This window comes from Notechis scutatus, chromosome 2 (genome assembly GCF_049901735.1).
Source record: "Notechis scutatus isolate UNSWTSFEM ecotype Mainland chromosome 2, rNotScu1.2, whole genome shotgun sequence".
NCBI classification, from domain to species: Eukaryota; Metazoa; Chordata; class Lepidosauria; order Squamata; family Elapidae; genus Notechis; species Notechis scutatus.
Genome location: NC_142010.1, coordinates 237,390,011 through 237,413,105, shown reverse-complemented (window position 1 = coordinate 237,413,105; position 23,095 = coordinate 237,390,011). Strand labels below are relative to the sequence as shown.

The 23,095-nt window shown below is 34.4% G+C and overlaps 1 protein-coding gene across 12 annotated transcripts in view; it reads left to right on the top strand.

Annotated features, from left to right (window-relative positions):
• Positions 1–23,095, top strand: part of MAST4 (microtubule associated serine/threonine kinase family member 4) — a 204,744-nt gene that overhangs the window by 167,094 nt on the left and 14,555 nt on the right. For all 12 annotated transcript variants that reach the window (XM_087958343.1, XM_026670565.2, XM_087958342.1 and 9 more), the window contains 11 exons: positions 293–378; positions 11,446–11,654; positions 12,232–12,370; positions 12,954–13,086; positions 13,703–13,868; positions 15,972–16,073; positions 18,892–19,014; positions 19,167–19,285; positions 20,340–20,464; positions 20,559–20,791; positions 22,513–22,713. In XM_087958343.1, the coding sequence (XP_087814469.1) occupies positions 293–378; positions 11,446–11,654; positions 12,232–12,370; positions 12,954–13,086; positions 13,703–13,868; positions 15,972–16,073; positions 18,892–19,014; positions 19,167–19,285; positions 20,340–20,464; positions 20,559–20,791; positions 22,513–22,713 (1,636 nt within the window). The remainder of the gene's footprint in view (positions 1–292; positions 379–11,445; positions 11,655–12,231; positions 12,371–12,953; positions 13,087–13,702; positions 13,869–15,971; positions 16,074–18,891; positions 19,015–19,166; positions 19,286–20,339; positions 20,465–20,558; positions 20,792–22,512; positions 22,714–23,095) is intronic.

Sequence of the window (23,095 nt, the reverse complement as noted above, 5' to 3'; positions counted from 1 at the left end):
TACAGAGGACCTGTGGTGGTGTTTTTGATGAGAAGGGAAAAAGATACTCCACAATACATGGGGTTTCACATAGACCTGCCAATAGTCAGAGAAGCTAATTGGTTTTTTTTTTAAATTCCAAGATCATTGCTTCATCAATTACAGCATAGTTTAAAGAAAAGGTACCATTTGATTTAAGGAGTTGCCAGCAAGTGTCCATGCACACCTATGCATACTTTGAAGTTTATCTGAAACTCTGCACAACCCTAGTGTTACTGTCTATGTAACTAATTTTCCTCTATTTATTTTGAAGAATTCTAATGCATCACTTAAACTTAAGAGGAAGCCTCGTGAAAATGATTTTGAAACAATTAAGCTGATTAGCAATGGAGCATATGGGTGAGTAAAAATAAATACAATTCTCTGGGTTTTGTCACAATTTTATGTACCTTGGTATATTTTTCTTAGCACACACAAAAATTGTATTTCTTTTGGAAGAATGCTAAAAATATTGCTGTGGAAAAATGTCAGAAGAAATGTACTGAAGCCTACATGCTGTTTCAAATGAAATGCGTTTGTCATTTCTTTCTCATGAAAATAGATGACTCCAGGGAGAGGGAAAGAGGGAATAGGTAGCCACTGTGGCTTTATAGCATTCTTCAGTGATCCTGAAGAGAAAATCCCAGGTTGACAGAATAAAATAATTGAGAGGTGGGCTAGTGGCTGTGTGAAACACTGAATAGTATGTGGCTAACATAGTCATAAATCTGAAGCGGGGTACTCTGCTTCATACTTCAGCTGTCATGGAAGTTATAGGGGAAATGAGAAAGCAGCTTGGTGGAATAGAGGATGGAAAAGAAGAATTTGCTGGTAGAGCTCAGAACTCAGAGAGTAGGAATTGGGAGAAATAAAGAGAGACATTGTTTTAAGGGATTGGTTGAGAATGAAAACATTTCTGGAATAGGGATTGACAGCAAAAATGTCTGTTTGATTGTGGTGGCAAAGAAATATGTTTTATGTGTCAGTAAGTAAAAATAAGTACATCCTGAGAGCTTTTGATTAAGCTACATTCTTCCCATGCTTTTCCATCAGATCCTAGTGTGCATAGAAGCATTACAAAAATAACAACCAATGTTAGCACTTATACTACATTTGTCAGGCACCAAGAACTAAGAAAGATGTGAACTTACTTCTGAGTAATTGTCTTTATTGTTGTTCACCTATAAACAGAAATCTTGTCAAACTAAAGCAACTATTTACACCACTGAGATACACTCTGGGAATTGCTAGGGAGGAGTCTTCTTAACTCTGTTTCTTCTGACCAAAACTTTCCATGTTTGCTGCCTCTTTGCTATTTGTAGCCCCTTTCTCCTGGGAATCCAAACTAACCTTCACCACAGATTTGCAGAATGACACTCTTCTATAACTTCCAGCAGATGTCAAAATTGTGACCCCCTAAGAAACACTTCGATTATGACATTTAAATTTCTGCTTTATAGCTTTCAGTGTTGCCAGCAACTGCAATGCTTTGCTCAGTCACATAGAAACACAGTCTGATACTACTCTGGTGATTATATCCTCCCCTGTAACATTGATTTGGCACTTTCTGTTCCTTCAGCTTGACAAACTGATTCTTTCCCCCTTGCTTTGACCTTGTTTTTGCTTTAACAAGATTTGATTAACATTGGTTTATAAGCTCTGCTACAGAACTCCACGTTCCAAGGACAGAGTGTGAAAATATATGGACAGGATTCTGTGGGTGTGACTTGCAGTGTTTTTGTCATGTATGTTATTTGTATGAAAACAACCTGGCATTATCTTTACTGCAAACGAACTGTTTTTAGCACCATTGGTGAAAAAGTTAACTGGTGGAAATAAGTAATGGCCATTGTCCCTCCTGTGACAAAGAAGGAGGATTTATCAGAGCAAATAAAAGAGACTTTAAGAATTGACACAGCAAGTGACTCTTTGTAAGGAAGGGAGTCAAAGGGACAAGCAGTCAAAGAGTTGCAATTAGAAACAAGCTACATAGAAACTATTTTGCACTGCTGGAACTCAGAAACAGCTATCAAGACTTCACAGAAGAATCAAGCTGGGCATTTTCAGAGGAAAGAATGAAGACAGCAGAACAGAAGAAAGGATGTTGGATCCCAGAAGGAGATGCAGCTGTATCCTGATAGAAGATGAAACAGTCACGGTGGTAAATAACACTACAAGGAATGAAAATAAATGTTTGTCAGCTTGACAATTGGCTTATAAAGTGTCCTGCCTGCCCAAAGCAAGGATTAGTGACTGAATAAACTTTGAGTAATACTAAATACATAATTATAAGTTATCTCTTCTAATCCACATGGGGAAGTAATACTGCAGAGGACTGTGAATGTTTTTGAAGGAAGCAGAAAACTCTGGGGACATAGGTGGTGGTGTCATCCATCCTCCTATTCCTTAGAAGAGGAATGTCTTAAATGATGTCACCTCACTCTGCTTTAGTCAGAACCCATTTAGAATACTGTATCCAGTTTTGGGCACCACCATCAGACTTGGACATTGAAAAACTAAAATGGGTTCAGAGATAGGCTACCAAAATGCTGAAGAGATATATACAGTGAAAGATAGCCCTCAATTTACAACTCCCACTTGGAACCATAACTTCCATTGCTAAGCAATGTGATCATTAAGTGAGTCATCATGTGACCATGCCCAATTTATGACCTTTTTGCTATAGTCATTAGTGAATCACATGGTCATTAAGTGAATCCAGCTTCTCCCTTGAGTTTCCTTGATGGAAGCCTGCTGGGAAGGTGACAAATGGTGATCACCTGACCCTGGGACATTGCTACCTCATACACGTATGCTTTGATTTCAATGATTATATGAGACAAGGTACAATTTGAAATCTTGATGTACTAATTCAATTATAATTTGATTGATATAATGGAGATCAATGGGACTTAATACCTTGACTAAAGTATAGGATATAATTTGTTCAAAAACACTTGTTCAAAGACCACTTAGTACTGTATATTAAAATGTATTCATTTGCTCAGAAATCCAAATGAATGAACCTGGTAATACTATATATAATATCTAAGTTAAAGTAGATGGAAAAACAAATAAAATCAGTATAATAGCTTTTATTGCATGGCCAATCTAAGAAGAAGAAACAATGATTTCCAAAAGTAGACTGGAGTTTTTTTTTCAGACAGACATAATCATGAAGAACTTACATTTCCCCCACATCTTTGGGGAGAGAAACTCTGCCAATCATCATTGTTTAAGGAATGTCTATCTTGTCTTACAGAGGATGGGGAAAGGCACAATACATTAGATATTCCTGACAGAATATAACTGATAGAGAAAAGTTAATTTAGAAAGTTGAAGTAGCATTAAAATTAGATGGAAGTGACAATGTAAATGCTGGATTGAGAATACTCAAATGTGCATTTTGTAGCTCAGAAACATGGATTTTAATAAACTCAGAGCAATGATAAATATGGTTGCCTGATAGGAAAGCCCTAATAGAAGAACGGATTTGAAATGTATGATTGTTTTCTTTCAGGAGAGAAAAAGATATTGAGTAGCATAAGATGTAATCCTTGACCCTTTATTTGTCTTTTTTAAAAAATTAATGGTTTAGATTAATACTGGAGAATTTTTTATCAGACTTGCAGAAGACACAAAATTGGATGGGATAGCTAATATCCTGGAAGAATGAAACACAAATCAAAAGTTAAGAGTACAATGCAGAATGATTCATTTTGAAAACAAAAAGCACATTTACAAGTATGGGATAAAGATACTTGTGAAAAAGTTGGAATAGTATTTGATTACTACTTCCTAGAGTAATGTTATATAACAGTGGTCTCTAGCCTTTCTGGCTTGGTGGCCTGGGGGGGGGGAATGGTTCCATGTGAGCAGCAGGCATGTGCATGAGTGTGCACAGGTCCATTTGAGTAAGCGACGGGCACATGCGCTTACCACTTTCATAAATACCATAAATGGAGTTTTGAGCACGCTTGCTGCTCACACAAATGGAGCTGCATGCATGCTCGCCCACCACTTGCGTGGCCTGAGTCTGAATGGGCCACATCCTGGTAGTGGGCTGAGGCCCGGGGATTGGGAAGACCAGGAGTGAGTTATTCATTTTTCCAAGGGCCCACATGAGAAACTGGGACTCTTGTGAAGAGCTGCTGATGCACCACTACTACCCCTTAACTATCCCTTATCGCTGTCCCTCTTCTGCTACTCCCCCCCGCCATTGTTGCCACCAGTGCAGGCCAGACAGGGACTGTCAAAGGGCCAGATGTGGCTCATCGGCCATAAAATGCCCAGATCTGTATAAGACAGACAGCTATGTAAGTTTCTTAAATAAATAAATGAATATGAGACAGCAGTGTGGTTGCAAAAACTATATTTTCCATTTTATAGTATATTAACAGAAATATTGTTCCCAAGACATAAGGTATAAATGTACCAAATACACTAAGTGTATTTTCATTAAAATGAAAAACAACCAGAAGTCTTCTCTCTAAATAGTCAATAGCATGGGAGGCAGATTGACTTTCTAGTGAGATGCTGTTCCAAAGTGTAGGTACACCAGTAGAAAAAGAGGGACTTTAGGCCTGCAAAATGAGCAGTAGGAATAATCCTGAAGAAGAGAAAGAAGATTTGCAACCAAGGCAATAGTCAGAAAAATAAAAACTGAGTCAAGAGCAGAATTATAATGAAAGAGTCTCATGCATTATCATCCCTAGTTTTTGTGAGGGGGAAGTTTATTAAGAAATGCAAGTTTCTATAACTGTAGATATATAACTGTATAATAAATGTAGTTTACACAACTCATGCTGTCCTAGTCTGATCTGCTTTGAAAGGCTGACACATTCATATGTATCACTTTTTCAACTATTCTGTGGTGAAGAATTGCAGAATCCCAGAAAAGGATAAAGACAAATCACAATAGTTTTGCTCTTATAGAGCTTTCAAAGACTGCTAACTGTTTAGAGGAAAGGCTGCTGATTTCCTATTTCTACTACTTAATGTATTTGAAATGTTTCCTGAAGGTGCTTTATAAAAAATATGTATCTTGAAACTCAAGCTATAAATACTTACCCAAACATAAAAAAATTTATTTGGGTTTTCACAAAACATAATACAAGTAAAAAAAAATTTTTTGAGAATAGCATGGTCCCAGGTTATCACTTCTCCATACAGACACAAATTCAATTTCATATTCATCTTTGTGTTCTATTCCATATCTTATTACTATTTTAACATTTTCTCAATAATTTTTCCCTTCCCTGTTTTCTCAATCTTACTTTTAATTATCTCGTTCCTTTCTAAATTCAATTATATATATCCTTTTCTAAGTTTCAATACCTTTCTAGTCATTATATTTATACTTTTGTCTGTACTGTTTCAATTTCATATTTTCTTTTCTCATTAAGTTTTTTCCCTGTAGTTACTAATTGAAGTATGACACCTTTGTATCTTTTAATTTTTATCCATTCAATTCTTATTTAAACTTCAATTTATGCCTTTACAATTATAACATTCAGTATAACACATAACTTCCAGTCGAATTCTGCTTGGTACATTCTTAAAATACAAACTAAGTTCTTAAAGAGAATATATATATATATGGATCTTTGGTTATTCGGGTTTTCTCCCGCGTAAAATTGGAAGTGTCTAGGCAACGTTTCGATGAAGTCTCATTCATCATCTTCAGGCTTGTGTCTTCGGCTTTGTGCTTTTCAGAATAATGTGAGCTTGCAGCTGCTTCTTCCTTTTAACTGCTAGTGGGGGTGTGACTTGATTGGGTGGGGGCTTGGTTGTGTTCTGATTGGGTGGGGGGTGTTCTCATTGGTTGGGGGTTTGGCTGTGTTCTGACTGGTTGGGGGGTTGGCTGTGTTCTGATTGGCTGGAGGTGTGTTCTGTTCAGGTGGGGGCTTGGTTGTGCTCAGGATAGTCCTAGTTGCTGGGGGATTTGAGCTGGTGAGCTGTGATCCTGTTGTTTGGCTTCGCATTTGTGGTCATGCCACATCTTCATGGTGGGCGTCCATTCGCTTCATGTATGGGTCGGAGGGGTTTGAAGTGGGTAGTGATGCAGAATGAGACTTCATTGAAACGTCGCCTAGACACTTCCAATTTTACGCGGGAGAAAACCCGAATAACCAAAGATCCACACACACACACACACACGCACACACACACAAACACACACACACACGCATATATATATATATATATATATATATATACACACTTAAGTTTTTGTGGGTACTTACATGTATGGTATTTAGCTTTGTTCGGGTATTTTCCCACGTCATTATAGTTGTACTTTTAAAGTTGTAGCAACGTTTCGGCAGAATCTCATCTGCCATCATCAGGCTTCTGTATTATGTTTGTCTGTGAGTCAGACTTTAACAGCCGTTTTAGTTTTAAATTTGGGGCTAGCCTACTGCTGTGCCAGAATGGTTTTTTCTTCATCCTGATTGGTTGGGAGTCTTGGTCTGTGTTTATTGGTCTTGGAATTTGCTGTGTTTTGCTTGATTGGTGTTTCTAATATCTTCTGTCTGTTTTGTGGCTTTTTTTGTCTTGACTGGCTGACAACATTGTGTTCCTGTATTGGAGGCTTTTAGTGCAGTTTGGCTCTGAGTAAATGGACGGCTATCATTTATTAGGAAGCTAGGTTTCATCTGGGTGCCTGGTTGGGGTGTGTTTGAGCTGGAGGTATCAGGGGGATCCGTTTGTGCCCAGGTGTATGTCTGACTTGTGGTGTGGAGATTTTTTTGTTTGTGAGTGCAGGCTTCCAAATAATTGACAGTCTGGTGGAATCATCTCTTCTATTCATGCTTTCAGGTCTTATTTTCAATCTCTATGGCTTCTCTGATAATTCTGTGGCTGGGGTTTTCTATAGTGGCTAGGGTTTTGGTGCCATTGAAGTAGATGCTATGACCTGTGGCTTTCATGTGTTGGACTAGTGAGGAAGTGTGTTCCAGCTTTTTTACTGCATTTTTGTGTTCATCCAGGTGGGTACTTATTTTTCTATTGGTCTGTCCAATGTATGTGGCAGGGCATGATGCACAGGAGACTTTATATATGCCTTGGTTTTTCAGGTCAATTTTATCTTTGGGGTTTCTTAGGATGGCTGCTATTTTTCTGTCTGTTTTGAAGGCAGTCTTGATGTGATGCCTGTGTAGTATCTTACTGATTTTGTCTGTAGTACCTCTTATGTAGGGCAGGACAGCTGTTCCATAGGTCTGTTCATCTTCTAGGTCTCCATTATGTCTCAGTGTGTTTTTGTGGATCAAGCCGGTGATTTTGCTTTTGTGGGAGCCGTTAGCTGTCAGTACTTTAGTCAGGGTGCATAGTTCAGTCTTTATGTGTGTCTTGTCTGCCAGGCGTTTGGTTCTGGCAATTAGTGTTTTGGCCACGGAGTTTATCTGTGGTGAGTGGTGGTTCAGAATCATAGTTCAGGATCTCCATTTCTAAAAATTGAAATACGAAGCCAAAAGAACCTCTTCCTTCTTGTGCATCTTCTTTCTGTTTTTTTAAGTTCCATTCTCAATTCTTCCAAGAGTGATACCATTTCAAAAACTTTTAAACAACCACCCGATTAATTTTAGTCCTTTAGATCCGATAGCCAAAAATCCAAAAATCATCAAGTAATCCAAATAATCCAAAGCTGTTTCTTCTTGCTTCTTTTTACCACTTTCTCTTCCTGGAGTTCTCTTATCTTGCTACAAAGTTTCAGTTAAAATGTATCTTTTAGGAATCTTGTTAAAGTTTCACTGTTAATTCCTTTCACTTCCAGGTGGTCTCCTCCATTTTTCCAGATCCCACCCTTTTGTTTTTTTCCTTCTTTTAAAAGTTTTTGAGAGTCCAGAAATCTTTATTATCCCTTTGACATTTTATTTTCAGATTAAATACCTGTTAATGTCAAAGTGGATTTTGGGAACAATGTTGTTCTTTATAATTCAAATTCCAGGGTACCTTATATTGTTGCTTTTTCAGTTTGACCTGGTCAGCCAAAGCTTTCTCTTCTTATCTTCCTCCTGCACATTCTTTTCCGGTTGAGTTCTTCTTTGAGGTGGCCATGTCTGACCACCGCTGCAACTGCCTTCGGGAAAGGGAGTAATGGCCAGCTGGGGAGGAGAGATGCGACTCTCCTCAATCTTGCTGGAAGTCTCTCCCCTCTTCACCACCTCTACAGGGTGGCCTAGCCCTGAAACCAGCCAGCTCGGGGCACTCCAGCAGCGAGCACAGATCGAATCTGCACACCGCAGTTTTTGGTCTGTCGCCAAAGAAGCTCAAACCGGAAGCCCGCAAACATCATATTTTGAAGATGTAAATATGGCTTTATGGCAATAAGAACATGGTGTGCTCTAAAATACATTATGAGGAAATAGAAACAGTGGATATGTGATTTGAATTTTTGATTAAGTTAGTGTCATTGTAATTTGAATTTTAATCTATTGTAATAATATTAGCTTGCCATTACTGAATTATGGTATATTCAAAGGCATGTCATCTTCAGTTTTTGAGTTTTCACTTGTTTGCTTTCTTTTTTTTTCTGTATACTTTTTCTAGTCTGAAAATTAAGAAATTAAAGTAACACTGGTGTATTAATTGTGATACTACATATAGCATGAGTAAGGAGAAATCTGTTTTTTTAACTTCTCATGCTAAATCCTGAATATAATAACAGTGTTACCTATGAAATTCATGTCATTTTCAACCTAATTGATAATCAATGTGTTAATTTTAATTTATTTAATTATTACTTAAGAATAAATAATTAATTCTTTATTTACTAATTCAGAACCTGTCCAGGGGTGGTTTTGAGTGTTACAGTGATTATCTCAGCTATGAATTTTATGATGGTTTTTAAATGTTTTCATATTGTTTTTACTATTGTAAAATTGTTGTTTTATGTTGTTTTATTTATTTATAAGGCGCCTAGAGCATATATATGACATAGGCAGCTGTATAAATCTTTCAACTTTCCTTTGAAACTGAACATTTCCAGGTACAATAACATTTTATCTGTCTTCCGGTTTGAGCTTCTTCGTGGTTTTGATCCATGCTTGCCGCTGGAGCGCCCTGAGCCGGCTGGTTTCGGAGCTAAGCCACCCCGTAGAGGTGGTGAAGAGGGGGGAAACTTCCAGCAGGGTTCAGGAGAGCCGCATCTCTCCTCCTCAGCTGGCCATTACTACCTTTCCTGAAGGCGGTCGTAGCGGTGGTCAGAAATGGCCACCACAAAGAAGAACTCGACTGGAAAAGAATGTGCAGGAGGAAGATAAGAAGAAAAAGTTTTGGTTGACCGGATCAAACAGCAAAAGCAATAAATAAGGTACCCTGGAATTTAAACTATAAAAAAAAATAACACTGTTCCCAAAGAAGATTTTCAAGCGGCGAAGGAGAGAGAAAAGGGAAAGAATTTGGTTTTTTTTCTCTCCTCTTCCTTTCCCTATACTGACAGCTAAGAGACTTAAGCAAGAAATTTTAAAAAAAATCCACTTTGACATCAATAGGTATTTAAGCTGAAAATAAAATGTCAAAGGGATAATAAAGATTTCTGGATACTTAAAAGCTTTTGAAAGCAGGAAAGGAGAGAAAAAGAATAAAAGGGCAGGATCTGGAAGGGAGGAGACTGCCTGGAATTAAAAAGAACTTACAGTAAAATCTCAACAAGACTTCCAAAAGATACATTTTAACTGAACCATGGCAACAAAATAGTAAAACCTCAGGAAGAGAAAGTGAAAAAAGAAGTAAGAAGAAACAGCTCGGGAATATTTGGATTACTTGGTGACTTCTGGATTTTTGGTTACTGCATTTGAATGACTAAAATCAATCGGGTGGTTGTTTAAAAGTGTTTAAAATGGGACCACTTTTAGAAGAACTGAAAACGGAACTTAAAAAGTCCAAAGAAGATGCACAAGAAGGGAGAGGTTCTTTTGGCTTCATATTTCACTTTTTAGAAATAGAGATCTGGAACTATGAGAAACAACAAGAAACACTTGTAGAACAAGAAGGTCGGGACAAAGAAGAAGCCATCTTTAATGATCAAGTAATTTTATGTGGGGGGAAAAAAGGAAATGGGGGAAAGACAGTGGAAAGTTTAAGATTTGAAAAAACAACCAAAAAAAAGAATAGTTTGAAAAATAATTACAATATTAGGAAGCAACAGAAGAGAGGATTACAGAAGAGAGAATTAGAAGTAGAGACACAAGGGGGCAAAAAGGGGAGGAAGAAGAAGAGAGGGAAGAAAGAACGGAAAAGAAGTTATAAAGGACAGAAACAAGATATAGAGAAACAGGGCCTGTTTAGAGATAATGGGTGAAAATCTATTTGAAAAAGGGATTCTGCAAAGGTACATAAAATAGTATTGTTATATTAGAAATAGAAATAATTTCAGAAAATACGAAACAATGTATGATCAAAATGATGGATAAAATAGTTATCGTAATTTAGTGGAATGTTTGTTAATAAATAAACGTAATAAAATGAATATTTAATGATTTATAAAACATAAGTGAAGAGAAATAGGGGAAAAATTAATTATGGAAAAATTATACGTGTCCCCAAGGAAGTATGATATTTAATTGAAAAGAAATGTTAAAGATGTTAAGACTTTAATGAATATAAATGATAGAACTGAATTGGAATGGGATGAGGGTTTTAATTACATATATTTATAATCCTTTTTTTAAAGAATATAGTGTGTATTTTAAGAATGTACCAAGCAGAATTCAATTGGAAGTTATGTATTATGTATTATATTGAATGTTATAACCTTAAGGTATACATTGAAGTTTAAATAAGAGTTGAATGGATAAAATTAAAAGATATAAAGGTGTCACACTCCAATTAGTAACTACAGGAGAAAATTTGCTTAATGAGAAAAGATAATATGAAATTGAAACAGGACAGACAAAAGTATAAACATAATGATTTGAATTGAGATGAGATAATCAAAATAAAGTTGATAAAATTAAAAGAGAGGAAAAACTATATAGATAATGCAAAATAGTAATAAGATATGGAATAGAACACAAAAATGAGCATGAAATTGAGTTTGTGTCTGTATAAAGAAGTGTAAGCCGGGACCATGCTATTTTCAAAAAAGATGTTTTACTTGTATTTTCTGTGTGTGAAAACCCAAATAAAACTTTATTTTAAAAAAAAACATTTTATCTGTGTATCATTACAATTGTAATATTGTGCCATATCTTTTTTATGAAAAATTTGATGAAATGAAACTTAGGGATAATTATCAAAAAATTATCGATGCTTCTTTTCTGTAGTTGAGTACGTAGATAGATTGGGATAGCAAGCTGCATTAAAAAATAAATTCTGTAACTTCTCAAATGTTAAACTTGCCCTTCCAGATTGCACACCTATTTAGTATTACAGATTTTTAAATTGTAATTGATTTAATAATTCCCCATTATTTTTCTTTCCAAGTGCCGTTTACCTAGTGCGTCACAAAGAAACAAGACAGAGATTTGCAATGAAAAAGATTAACAAACAGAATCTCATTCTTCGAAACCAGATTCAGCAGGCGTTTGTTGAGCGTGATATCCTGACATTTGCAGAAAATCCATTTGTAGTCAGCATGTATTGTTCCTTTGAAACTAAACGCCATTTATGCATGGTCATGGAGTATGTGGAAGGTACAGTCTTGTTTTACGTTGTGTGTCAAGTGCAATATATTGTAATATTGAGAAACCATAAATGAATATTGAAAATTAGAAATGTCAAATGTTTTCTCTCTTGACTTAAAAGATGAATCTCCTCCATATGTCATAGTATTTGTATAGCAATAACAGGGCTGGAAAAGGGAGACATAGCATCAAGTCTCTCTGCATGATCATGATATTATATAATGTCATTTTGTCTGTCATAATATCTATTAAATTTACCTCATGGGTTATTGAGAAAAGAAATGAGAGTGGGAAAGCAAGACTCCAACTAAACTGGTCCTGGTTGGTACAAAATTACCCCCAAGTCATGAGCAAAAATGCTTTCTTCGCTATAGTATAATCAGCAAATTAGTGTACAATATTTTCAAATTTTAATCTGAACTCCCCCCAAAAAAGAATTTCTATATGTCCACACTGAAGTTTATTTTGTTTTTTGTTTACTAACAAGGTAATTTTGTTTTTAATACTTCCAGCTGTTTGCTAGTAGGAATGTTGTGGTTGATTTCTCTATGTGGAATAAAATATAGCAATATGCATTATGTTTTAGGTGGAGACTGTGCTACTTTGATGAAAAATATGGGCCCTTTGCCTGTAGATATGGCCAGGATGTATTTTGCTGAGACTGTTTTAGCACTGGAATATCTCCACAACTATGGAATTGTACACAGAGATTTGAAACCTGATAAGTATGTATGTAGCATGTAATTAACAGAAAATACAGAAAAACTAGGAGTGTATAATATGAAGCAAGAAACAAATGTTTATTTTATTCTTGTTAAGTAAATTCAGAATTCACAATGTTATTATTATTATTATTATTATTATTATTATTATTATTATTATTATTATTTAATTATATAAAGAAGGATGATATATGAAGTAAATCATAATTATGATGAATATTAGTACAGATTTTCAAGATATTTATGTTCATAATGTGTTCATTGATTAATATTTTATAATTTCCATTTTTAAATTTTTAATTGAGTACACCAATGCATTATAAATTTGTTGTTATAATGTTCTCCCATTATCCCTTAAGACTATCTTGTGATTTGATGGATCTCACTAAGCTAGTAGTACTTTGTTTTCAAAATTAAATATACTCCATGAAAAACCACATTTCAAGTGTCATAGTAATTCCAGTATTCTTGCAGATAGGATGTGATTATAATAAATACTTAATATTAACTGGTGATTTGAAAACACTGTTCTGTTACAACAGTAACTAAGTGGCTAATAGTTACTTATTGTTATTCTCTTTTCCAGTTTACTGGTAACATCCATGGGACATATAAAGTTAACAGATTTTGGGCTGTCTAAGGTTGGCCTCATGAGTATGACTACCAATCTTTATGAGGGTCATATTGAGAAGGATGCTAGAGAATTTCTAGATAAACAGGTAAGCAATGTTTGTTTTCTTTCCAAAAGTTTAGCAAATTATTTTTAATTTCTATAATAGTATTACAAATTTCTATATAGGAGTTATCTTTATTTTTGCACTGCAGATTGTTTCAGATTTGGTTTTTCACCATTATGGTCTATTAGTAAGATAAATGGTCTAATTGAAAGCAAGTGAGGTTGTGAAAGAGACAAATTGAACGTTGTTTTTATAAAGAATTCAGAGTCTCAGCAGAGTACTTGTGAAACTCATGATGCATTGTACAATCAAGGATGCTAAAAACCCTAGCTATGGCCCATTTCCCTTTAAGCATGCCTCATTACCATTTACCCACAATCTGTTCACTCTAAGAGTAAAATCTTCAAGTTTTCAATTTAAAATAAGAATAATCCAAACATAATCTGTATAAATATATGTATAATGTATTTTTATTTCAAGTTGGCAGACAGTATCTGTGAAATATTTTTTTACCTGCAAGTTGTTAGAAACTTTTATTAGAAAAATGTGAAATATTAACATGTTTTCTAAAATTAAAAAAGGAAAAGAAAATTTGAAATTATTTAATATGATAGATATTAAAGTTTACTGTTTTCTTTTTTACCGTGTCCTTATGTAGGTTTGTGGTACACCAGAATATATTGCTCCAGAAGTGATTCTGAGGCAAGGTTATGGCAAGCCGGTAGACTGGTGGTCCATGGGAATTATCCTTTATGAGTTTCTTGTTGGGTGTGTGCCATTCTTTGGAGATACACCAGAGGAGCTATTTGGACAAGTTATCAGTGGTAATTATCACAAGACAGAAGTGATTTTCCTTATATCATTACACACTTTCCTTTTGGGATGGCTACCTGTGATGGAAAGTGCAGCTGGAGAAAGAAGTGGGAGAATTGTGGCACTGTGGTTTCAGGGAGGATGCTGCACATTCCAGATAGGGGCCCAAAACAGAAGCCCGCACAGCCTTGAACTGGATGGAGAAGTTGGAAGAAGTTCAGAGCAGCCACACTTTAAAATCTCCCAAAGTATATCTATTAGGTTAGAAAGTTATGCCTTTAGTCTGGCAGGATTTTACTAGGCATATGCAAATGAAGAACTGAATTTGATTAGATTTCAACATGTTGTCTTTGGGCTTGGGTGTGACTGTGACACTCCTTGACCAGTTTTAATTCCTCAATCAGGGTTTTATTATTTATGAAAGCCTATAATACTACATTAGTTATCCATAACTAATCTCCTTCTTGCCCATCAGGCAAGAACGATGCCTGCAAATTTAAACTTCAGAAAAAAATAGAATAAATTCACTAAGAAATATTATTATATATTATTTCTGGAATGCTTAATTTGTTTTTTATAATTTGAATCACTTCCATGCTTTCCATTCTGTAAAGTGTTAAAAGTTTTCACTGCTAGAAGAACCTTTTCTTTTGACACACATCCCAGTTCTAAAGTCATCTGAGTAAATGTGTTTGCTTTTCAGTAATTATAATGACAGCAATCACAATTACATTAACAAATGCTAGTAAAGTTGTGACTATGTATTAAATACACATTTAGAACAATTTCTGTCTGCATGTTCTCAGTGTAGAGCAATAGCGATTAAAGAACCAGGGAAAGGAAGGGAATGGAAAAGGAAAAATAATTTGCTACACAGCTGCCAGAGAAGAATAAGATCATAAAGAAATTAAAAATTAAGATATCATTAGTCATATACAGAGCAATTACATTATAGAAATGAGTGACTTCATATATTTTGAAAAGAGTGGAGAAAGCAATAAAATAAATGTCAGGTGCTTTAAACAGAAAGAAACTATTTAGATTAATTCTTCAAAGTAGCATAGTCTAGTCAAACCTTAAATTTATCTATACTTTAAAAAGTTCATTGACTTAATTTGCATAAAATGGAAAATGCCTAATAGCGTAATGCAATAAATTAGAAGGGGTGTAATAAAAACCTATAATAATTGTTTCCCAAATAATAAATAATGGGGAAAAGAAGAATTCAAATGCAGTTCACAGATTGTTAATGATTTCACTGGTGGCTGTTACAGTATAATGTTATTTCTGTAGCAGCTGTCTTCTTTCATTTAAAATTCCATAACCTTTTAGATAGTAACCTGCAGGCTGAATCAAAGTATTATTTTGCAGCTTGTGGCAAAACTAAATGCTAATTGAACCACATCTATCACAATTCTAGTTGGTGTTCTTTCATGTTTTCCAGATGCATAGAAAGAGATACCTGTTGTTTATGTCAAGCAATCTATGTTTACTCATTTCCCAATATATTTTATAAAATATGCTATTAAGGTCTAATAAAACGAGGTGGTAATGGTAAGGGAACAATTGCAATTGTGTTTTTAAAAAAGCTTTTTTTAAAAAAAATATTCTGGCATATTTCTAATAAAAGTGAAAGAAATATATGGTATGCCTACTGTTAATGAGCTTTTTATACAATATAGTAGCTGTTCATAATACAAGTAATAAATACTGTTTCTGGAATGGTGCAAAGCTATATGAAATGTTTAATTAGTACATGTAACAAATGTTTTAGCTTTGATCCCTTAGGTTATCAACACATATTCACATTTTTCAAATCAAATTTAAATGGCATTTTAAAAACTAAAAACCAGCAAACTTCAAAATAAGCTTTTATTTATTTATGTGCTTAAACTCTTGGGTATCAGCAAACTTCAAAATAAGCTGTTATTTATTTATGTGCTTGAACTCTTGGGTATATGCATAGTATGTTATATACTACAGTAAACTAGTAACGTTTTTGGGGCTCAAAACAACTGTGAACTGAACATTAAGCTGGCTTGATTTGTCCATATAGTATGCCTACAACATTAAAAAAAACAACTGATATACAAATGGTATTTTTTTTGTCCTAGATGAGATCAACTGGCCTGAAAAGGATGAAGCACCTCCTCCAGATGCCCAAGATTTGATTACTTTGCTTCTGAGACAAAATCCCTTGGAGAGATTAGGAACAGGTTAGAAAACTTTTATTTTATTTTACTGCATGCTGGAAGTGTTATATCTTTGTCTGCTGTGTGTTTGGTCTTTTTGTTTCTACTTGATAAATACCTGTCTCTGGCTGTAGTTTAAAAATGTATTTCCTAGCACGCTCTCTGTCTCTCCCCCTCTCCCTCCCTCCCTCTTTCTTTTGCTAATTTAAACAATAACTAAGCTGGCATTGAATCAAACTACACCTTCTAAATTCTTCTCATTTTCTAATCTATTCTTACTATTTATTTGTTTATTTATTTGTATCTTGTCTTCATTATTTTACAAAAAGCTAAAGCCGACAAACTTATTTAATACTCCTTCCTCCTATTTTCCCCCACAATAGATCAATAAATGCTGGTCCTCGATAGCTAAACAATTTGCCATCATGGTAAAGATTGAAGAGCAGGGGTGTCAAACTTGGGTTGTCCTGGTGTAATCATGTGACATATATTTTCCCCTTTGCTAAATGGGGCGTGGTCAGCATGTGATGGATCCAGCCCATGGACCGTGAGTTTGACAGCCCTGCTGTAGAGGATTCAGAATTGATTCATGCTTGAGACTTGCAGACAACCTGGAATGGTTTATGTAGATCAGGGGGTCTTCAAATTTAACAGCTTTAAGACTTGTGGACTTGAATTCCCAGAATTCCTCCTCTAGTCATGTTAGCTCGGGAATTCTGGGAGTTGAGATCCACAAGTCTTAAACTTACCAAGTTTAAAGACCCTTGATCTAGATAATAGTATTTCACAACTACACTTTTAAAAAACTATCATGTTTGCCATGACAATTAGAACAAAATTTTTAAAGGGATCTCTTTAATCATTAAATTGGTCACACATGTTTTAAAGCAGTATGCCAGTTATTTCCCCCCTCCTAATACTTAAAATTTTCACTACAGTTGAGGACTCAAGTTGTAGACTATTAAAAGTATCATTATGTTTATCTGTTTATCTATTTGTACCTTCAAATTAGCCCAAATTGCATTATACTGCAGCAATTTTGAATCAAAGTACCTACAATCCACTAACTTTAAAATACATAAAATTAACTTGTTTTTATAGTAAAAGTTTGATAATCTTGAGTAAAAAAGCCTAAAGTCAAAGTTGGAATTTTTAAGCAAATACTATTCCTACTAGGGGAAAAAAGTAACTTGGTTTGATTGGAATGAACTCAGAAACTTAAAGGACTTTCTCATAGGCAATCAGTGGAAAACATGGCACTAAAATATATTTTAGTTAAATCTTTTATGCACTAATCTCTAAGAGGATTACTCCAGATTTTTCAAATATTATGTATTTATGTCGATGTTGAAATATTAATAACTGAGAATAAATACGATTTTACTTTTTCCATATTTTTCTGTACTTTTAAAAATCTACTGCTATTCCCTGCAGAATAAAAAGTCTTAATTCTATTCCCATTCAGCATTTTAATTAATATGAAGGAACTGTTTTTCAACAGTTTAGATAATTTTCAAAATAATTAAAAGGTGTAACAATATTTTGTATATTAGACACACATAGTCACGTATGACTAAAATAAATCTGTTGTCATATAAAATTTCTTATTTTGGTGTCGAACTGTTAAGAATAGCTTGAGCAATGATATTTATAGGAGCAATCAAGGTTGCAGGTTTCTTTTTTCTTTTTTTTCTTTATATAATTGGTAATGTCAGTTCAGTCTTGCATTCATGCTGTCCACTGCTATGAGAAAATAGGCTGAAAATTCCTTCAGTGTATAATCCATAATGAGTAAGTATATTGCAGTAAATTTAATTAATAATCAAACTACAGATGATTTTCAATGACAAAATACATTTTCATTCTTTTTCAGTAGGGAGGATTTCTTAAATATAAGGAATCGAAAATGTGTATCATTTCGTTTCTGCCTAAGCTACAATAGCAACCATCATTCACTCTTGACAATTCTGCTTTGTAATTCTGGGAATTGTAGTTTGCTGCAGCTAGAAGTAATGGAAGAGGAGAGAGGTGTCATTTGTTTTCAATGGAAGATGGAATTTCTTATGCTTCAAAGTTCTGCTTCATTAATCATGATTGTAGAATTGTTTGCAAATGATAATATGTCAATGAAAAAATATTTACTTTCTTTAAATATTTAGATTACTCTAAGAAATTACTGTATACCATACCTGAAAATCACAATAAAATGAGTATTATATGCAATCCAACAGTACACTGCCAAATGCTTTACATCAGGGCTGTCAATCTCCTGGCCCGGATGTGTCACGCACTGGCCATGCCAATGCCCAGATTAGTGAAAAAATCCCGATACGTCACGTGATGCTGCCATGACGACATGAGTTTGACATCCCTGCTTTACATGCTGACAAAGATTGTTTACCTATCAAATTTAAGTACTGTATTGTGGGAAAACAAAATGTAGGCAAAAAATTCAAGGAGAATCTTGAAAAATATTTATTACTACAATGAATCCAGTGTTTTTAAATAAGTATTTGTTTTCAGATGATTTATAAATAAGCTTTCTTCTTTTAATATTATGTCTGAGTTTTGGGTCTAATATAAAATTATTGTACACTGCTTAATAACTTAAAAATGCACTGATAGTTAATGGACATATTGTACTTTCTGTGATGTCCTTTTTCCAAATGGAAATATTTCTCAGTAGTTGTGAAAATTAGTGGCATGATAAACTTGCAGCCCTTCTAATTATTATGTGTAAATCTGGAAGGTAATTCACTTTTTAAAAGTATAAACAATTTGTGTGTGTATGTGTGTGTGTGTGTGTATGGTAATCTGCAACCGGTTTCTCTTGCTCCCCCAGGTGGTACTTATGAAGTGAAACAACATCAGTTCTTTCAAACCTTAGATTGGAATAGTTTGCTGAGACAGAAAGCAGAATTCATTCCTCAGCTGGAATCTGAAGATGACACAAGCTATTTTGACAGTATGTCTACTTCGATAGAGATATACCAAATATCCATGTATTAAGTTTTATGGCTGTGGTAGCTGATTTTGAAATGTACTTTTGTTGATATCTAAGGATTTTTGGGGAAGAGCAGGGAGAGAGAGAGATAAAATCTGCATGTTGTTTTATAGCTCGTTCTGAGAAGTATCATCATATGGAGACAGAAGAAGAAGAGGAAGAAGATACAAATGATGAAGACTTTAATTTGGAGATAAGGCAGTTTTCTTCATGTTCACATCGATTTTCAAAAGTTAGTATTTAAATATTCCACTTCCAAATATATGTAATACAAAAATGTAATTATAAATGATTACAAAATAATTTTGCATAAAAATTTAAGTATGTTAAATATGGTTCAGTATGTTAATATGGTGAGCAACTCAGGGCACAGAAGCCATTTGTCATCCTTAGTAGCCACGTCTGCAAATCCTCACAGGACAATAAAATTCTGTTCCCAGCAGCTCAAGGAATCAGTAGGATGCCAATATGATTACCATGAAGTGCATTTTTTTTTCACACTGAAAGAAGGTGCTGAGAAGGAAGGTTTAAAGTAAAGTTTACAGTGAGTTTGCAATTGATATGGAATTGCAATAACTGTGTGCTACAGTCGTACCCTCTTGGATTATTGTGAGTAAATTCATTCAGAGGGACTACCCGGTTTCCAAATTCTTTTCGCCCATAGGATTCAATTATTATATTTAAAAAATATAAATGTGTATTTCTCTAATCCAAACATTGTATGTTTTTTATTGTTCCTCCAAAAGATTTCCATTTGTTTTTCATTTTAATTGACATCTTTATAATTGTTATATTAAAGGTGAAAAAAATTCTAAAGTGATTTATCTTGAACTGATGTTTTTGCATTTTGAAAACCTGGCATTTTTATAGGGGTATGTAGACTTTTTATATCCATTTTATGCTCTACTTGTATTCAAGGTGGCTGCAGTTGGGAGAAGAAAGGGAAAAAAGCCACCAGCAGGCAAGTTGGTACAAAGGCATGCAAGAAGGAGAGGAAGGATGAAGGAGCAGGAGCTTTGCACTACTCACCTATTTTGGTTTTTTTCTTTACCAAAACCAGAAACAACCAAAATAATCTGGGTTTCACTTTGACTGTACTGTGAGCTACTTAGAATGATCCAGACAAACCCCATGATATATTTCTTCCTTGTATGAAAGTAAACATAGATTGTACACACATTCATTTGAAGTATTTGAAACATATTACATACTTTTATGAAGTTCTGTTTGATACAAGTAATCATTAACTTTATTATTTTATCCTCATCCCCAACCCCCGTGCACAGGTTTTTAGTAGTATAGATCGAGTCACTATTCAAACTGAAGAAAAGGAGAATACAATAGAAGGAACAACAAATGTGACACTAACATCTTCAGAATCTTCATGCTGGAGCTCAGAATATTCTGATGTGTAAGTAATATTAATATTTGATTACTGTGCAACATTTGTGAACTTACATATATTTAGTGTGTATTGACATTATGTGATATCATTTTAAATATAGGCAACAAATATCTACATCAGTTTCTTCAGATACTGAAAGTGTTAAACAACGCCACAGTTCAGGGTTACTTCCAAAATTAGCTATATCAGCTGAAGGAGATTCAGAGGAATTACTGTGTTCTGGTGGATCTCATAAATCTCAAGAAAAGACTATGTTTGTAAGTGAAGAAACTGTTCAAGATGAAGTAGAAGTAACAACTCCAGCAAGCACAATTAGTAATTCCACACTCTCAGGTATGATGCATAATATATAGAAATGGCTTTTGTTAGTCTACCTATTAAGTGGGCTATAATACCAAGTTATCTTGAATTTTTCAACTGCTTTGTGGTGTGAAATGGGTCACTCAGATGAGCACATTTGATCATTTTCTTTATATCAAAACGGGAATTAACACAACTTTCTTTTATTTCTTGCCCCTTTTGGTGTCCAAAAAATACCTTTGGTTTAGTTAGAAGAAGAAAGTTCTGTCAGTACTTATGTCAACTTTTTAAAAGCATATTTGTAACAGTAGGAAAATCTATTAAAACAACAAAGAACTAACGTTTTCTATATTCTGCTTTTCATTGTGCTCCTCACCCTTTCCTTAACACCTACTTTTAATGAAGAATAAAAAATCTAATGTGATTCATGATCTCATGGTCAGAGATATAAAGATCATGGTCTCATCCTCAGAGATATAAAGATTTATAACGCTCTTGTAAGCATCAATAAACTAAGATACAATCCTTTGATACTAATAGAAAAAATTTGTGGCCTATATTTGAACTGTGGAGTCCTTGGTGCTCTCTCAGTTTGATTGTTGGCAGACGTATCATTACCAGACTAAATAACATCTTCAGTGTTAGCCCTAAAGTCTGAAGCCCTGATCTAGCACTGAAGATGTTATTTAGACTGATAATAAAATATCTACAGCAAACTGCCAAGCTCAACAATCTTTTGTTTAGATATGTACATATAGTTTAATAAGTACAGTGTTCAAGCTACTTGTTACTTAGCTAATCCTTATTTGCCTAGCTTGCTGAGTAAAATATGATAGAGGGTACTAGCATAAATTCTTTGTTGAAATCAAGATATATCTATACAGTACATTCCTATAATCTATTAATAAATTAATATCTAATAAAAATTGTATATTAGTAATCTGGTAATACCTATTCCTGAGAAATTCATATTAACTTTTTTAAAGTTCAAGGCACATGTTTTTAAAGTCCAAGGCACACTCAGCTTAGTTTAATTTAAAGTCAGAAGCTCCAGCATTAGATGATCACTTTTCTCCAGTGTTTCTAATACTGCTGCTTTCTCACCTCAGTTTTCTATATTGTTTAATAACAAGCAATACTCTTTGCCTGAAATGGTATTTTATGAGTATACAGAAATAATCAGCTTTGGTCTGATAATCTTCCCCCTTTCATATGAGCACTAACTTTTATATCAGCTCTTTTGGTTTTATGCTCTAAATGTTTATGGAGATTCTCAATCATTCAGGTCATGAATGTCTCAATGTTGCCTTTTCCAAAAGGCAACTGAATTTTCTTGTTGTTTTTTTCTCTGAAAATGTTTCACTTCAGAACTGAAGAAACTTTTTGGATAAGAAGAGAAATATTTTCAAAGAAAAAAAAACCCAAGAAAGCCAATTGTTTTTTTAGAAAAAGCATTTTTGGTATGTTGTATGTTGTATTTCAAAAATTGTAGCTGACAGCAAGTTAATCCAACAACTTTAAGCAGAGTTGTGAAAATTACACCAATTATTAACATGGGAAGTTTAGTGCAAGGAAGGACAAAGAAACTAATATTACTGCTTGGTCCACGTCCCAAAAGGATGATTAATAACTGTGCAGGTGCTTGTTCTTGAATTTTATTGCATGAGATTGTAGCAGAAAAATAAATCCTCATCTTATTGCTTGACTTCCTCCCAAATCTTGATTTAATGTGTTGATTCTTTTATTTTGTGCAGCTGGTAGCTTTTCAGAGCATTTGGATCAGATAAACGGAAGAAATGAAAGTGTGGACAGCACAGATAATTTCTCAAAGCCATCTAGTGAACAAGCATCTCATATGGCTCGTCAACGATTAGAAACTACAGAAAAAAAGAAAATATCAGCAAAGGTTACAAAGTCCCTCTCGGCCAGTGCTCTGTCCCTTATGATTCCAGGAGGTAGATACTGTTTATAATGGTGAAATGGATGCTCTTTTTCTTTTTAGCCTTTCTTGTGTTAAAACGAGTCACGTTTTTAAAGGTTTTGCATGGTGTGTACACTGAATTTTTATTAATAATTAATATTCCCTACGCAACATATTGTTACCTTCTTGTAAAAGAAGTTTCATTATCTGGTGAATATTTGCTATCAGAAAAAGGAATTTTGACTTAAACAATGGGCTGGATTTGATCCAGAAGAGAGAGTCAGATACTGTAGATAGTGGCTTGGAATGCTAAGGATTGGTCCATTCGAAGCCACCTTGCTTTTTATCTTCTGGACTTGTTATCCAAATCAGCGTATCTGCTGCCTTTCCTAATTTCTATGGACTGTGCTAGTCCT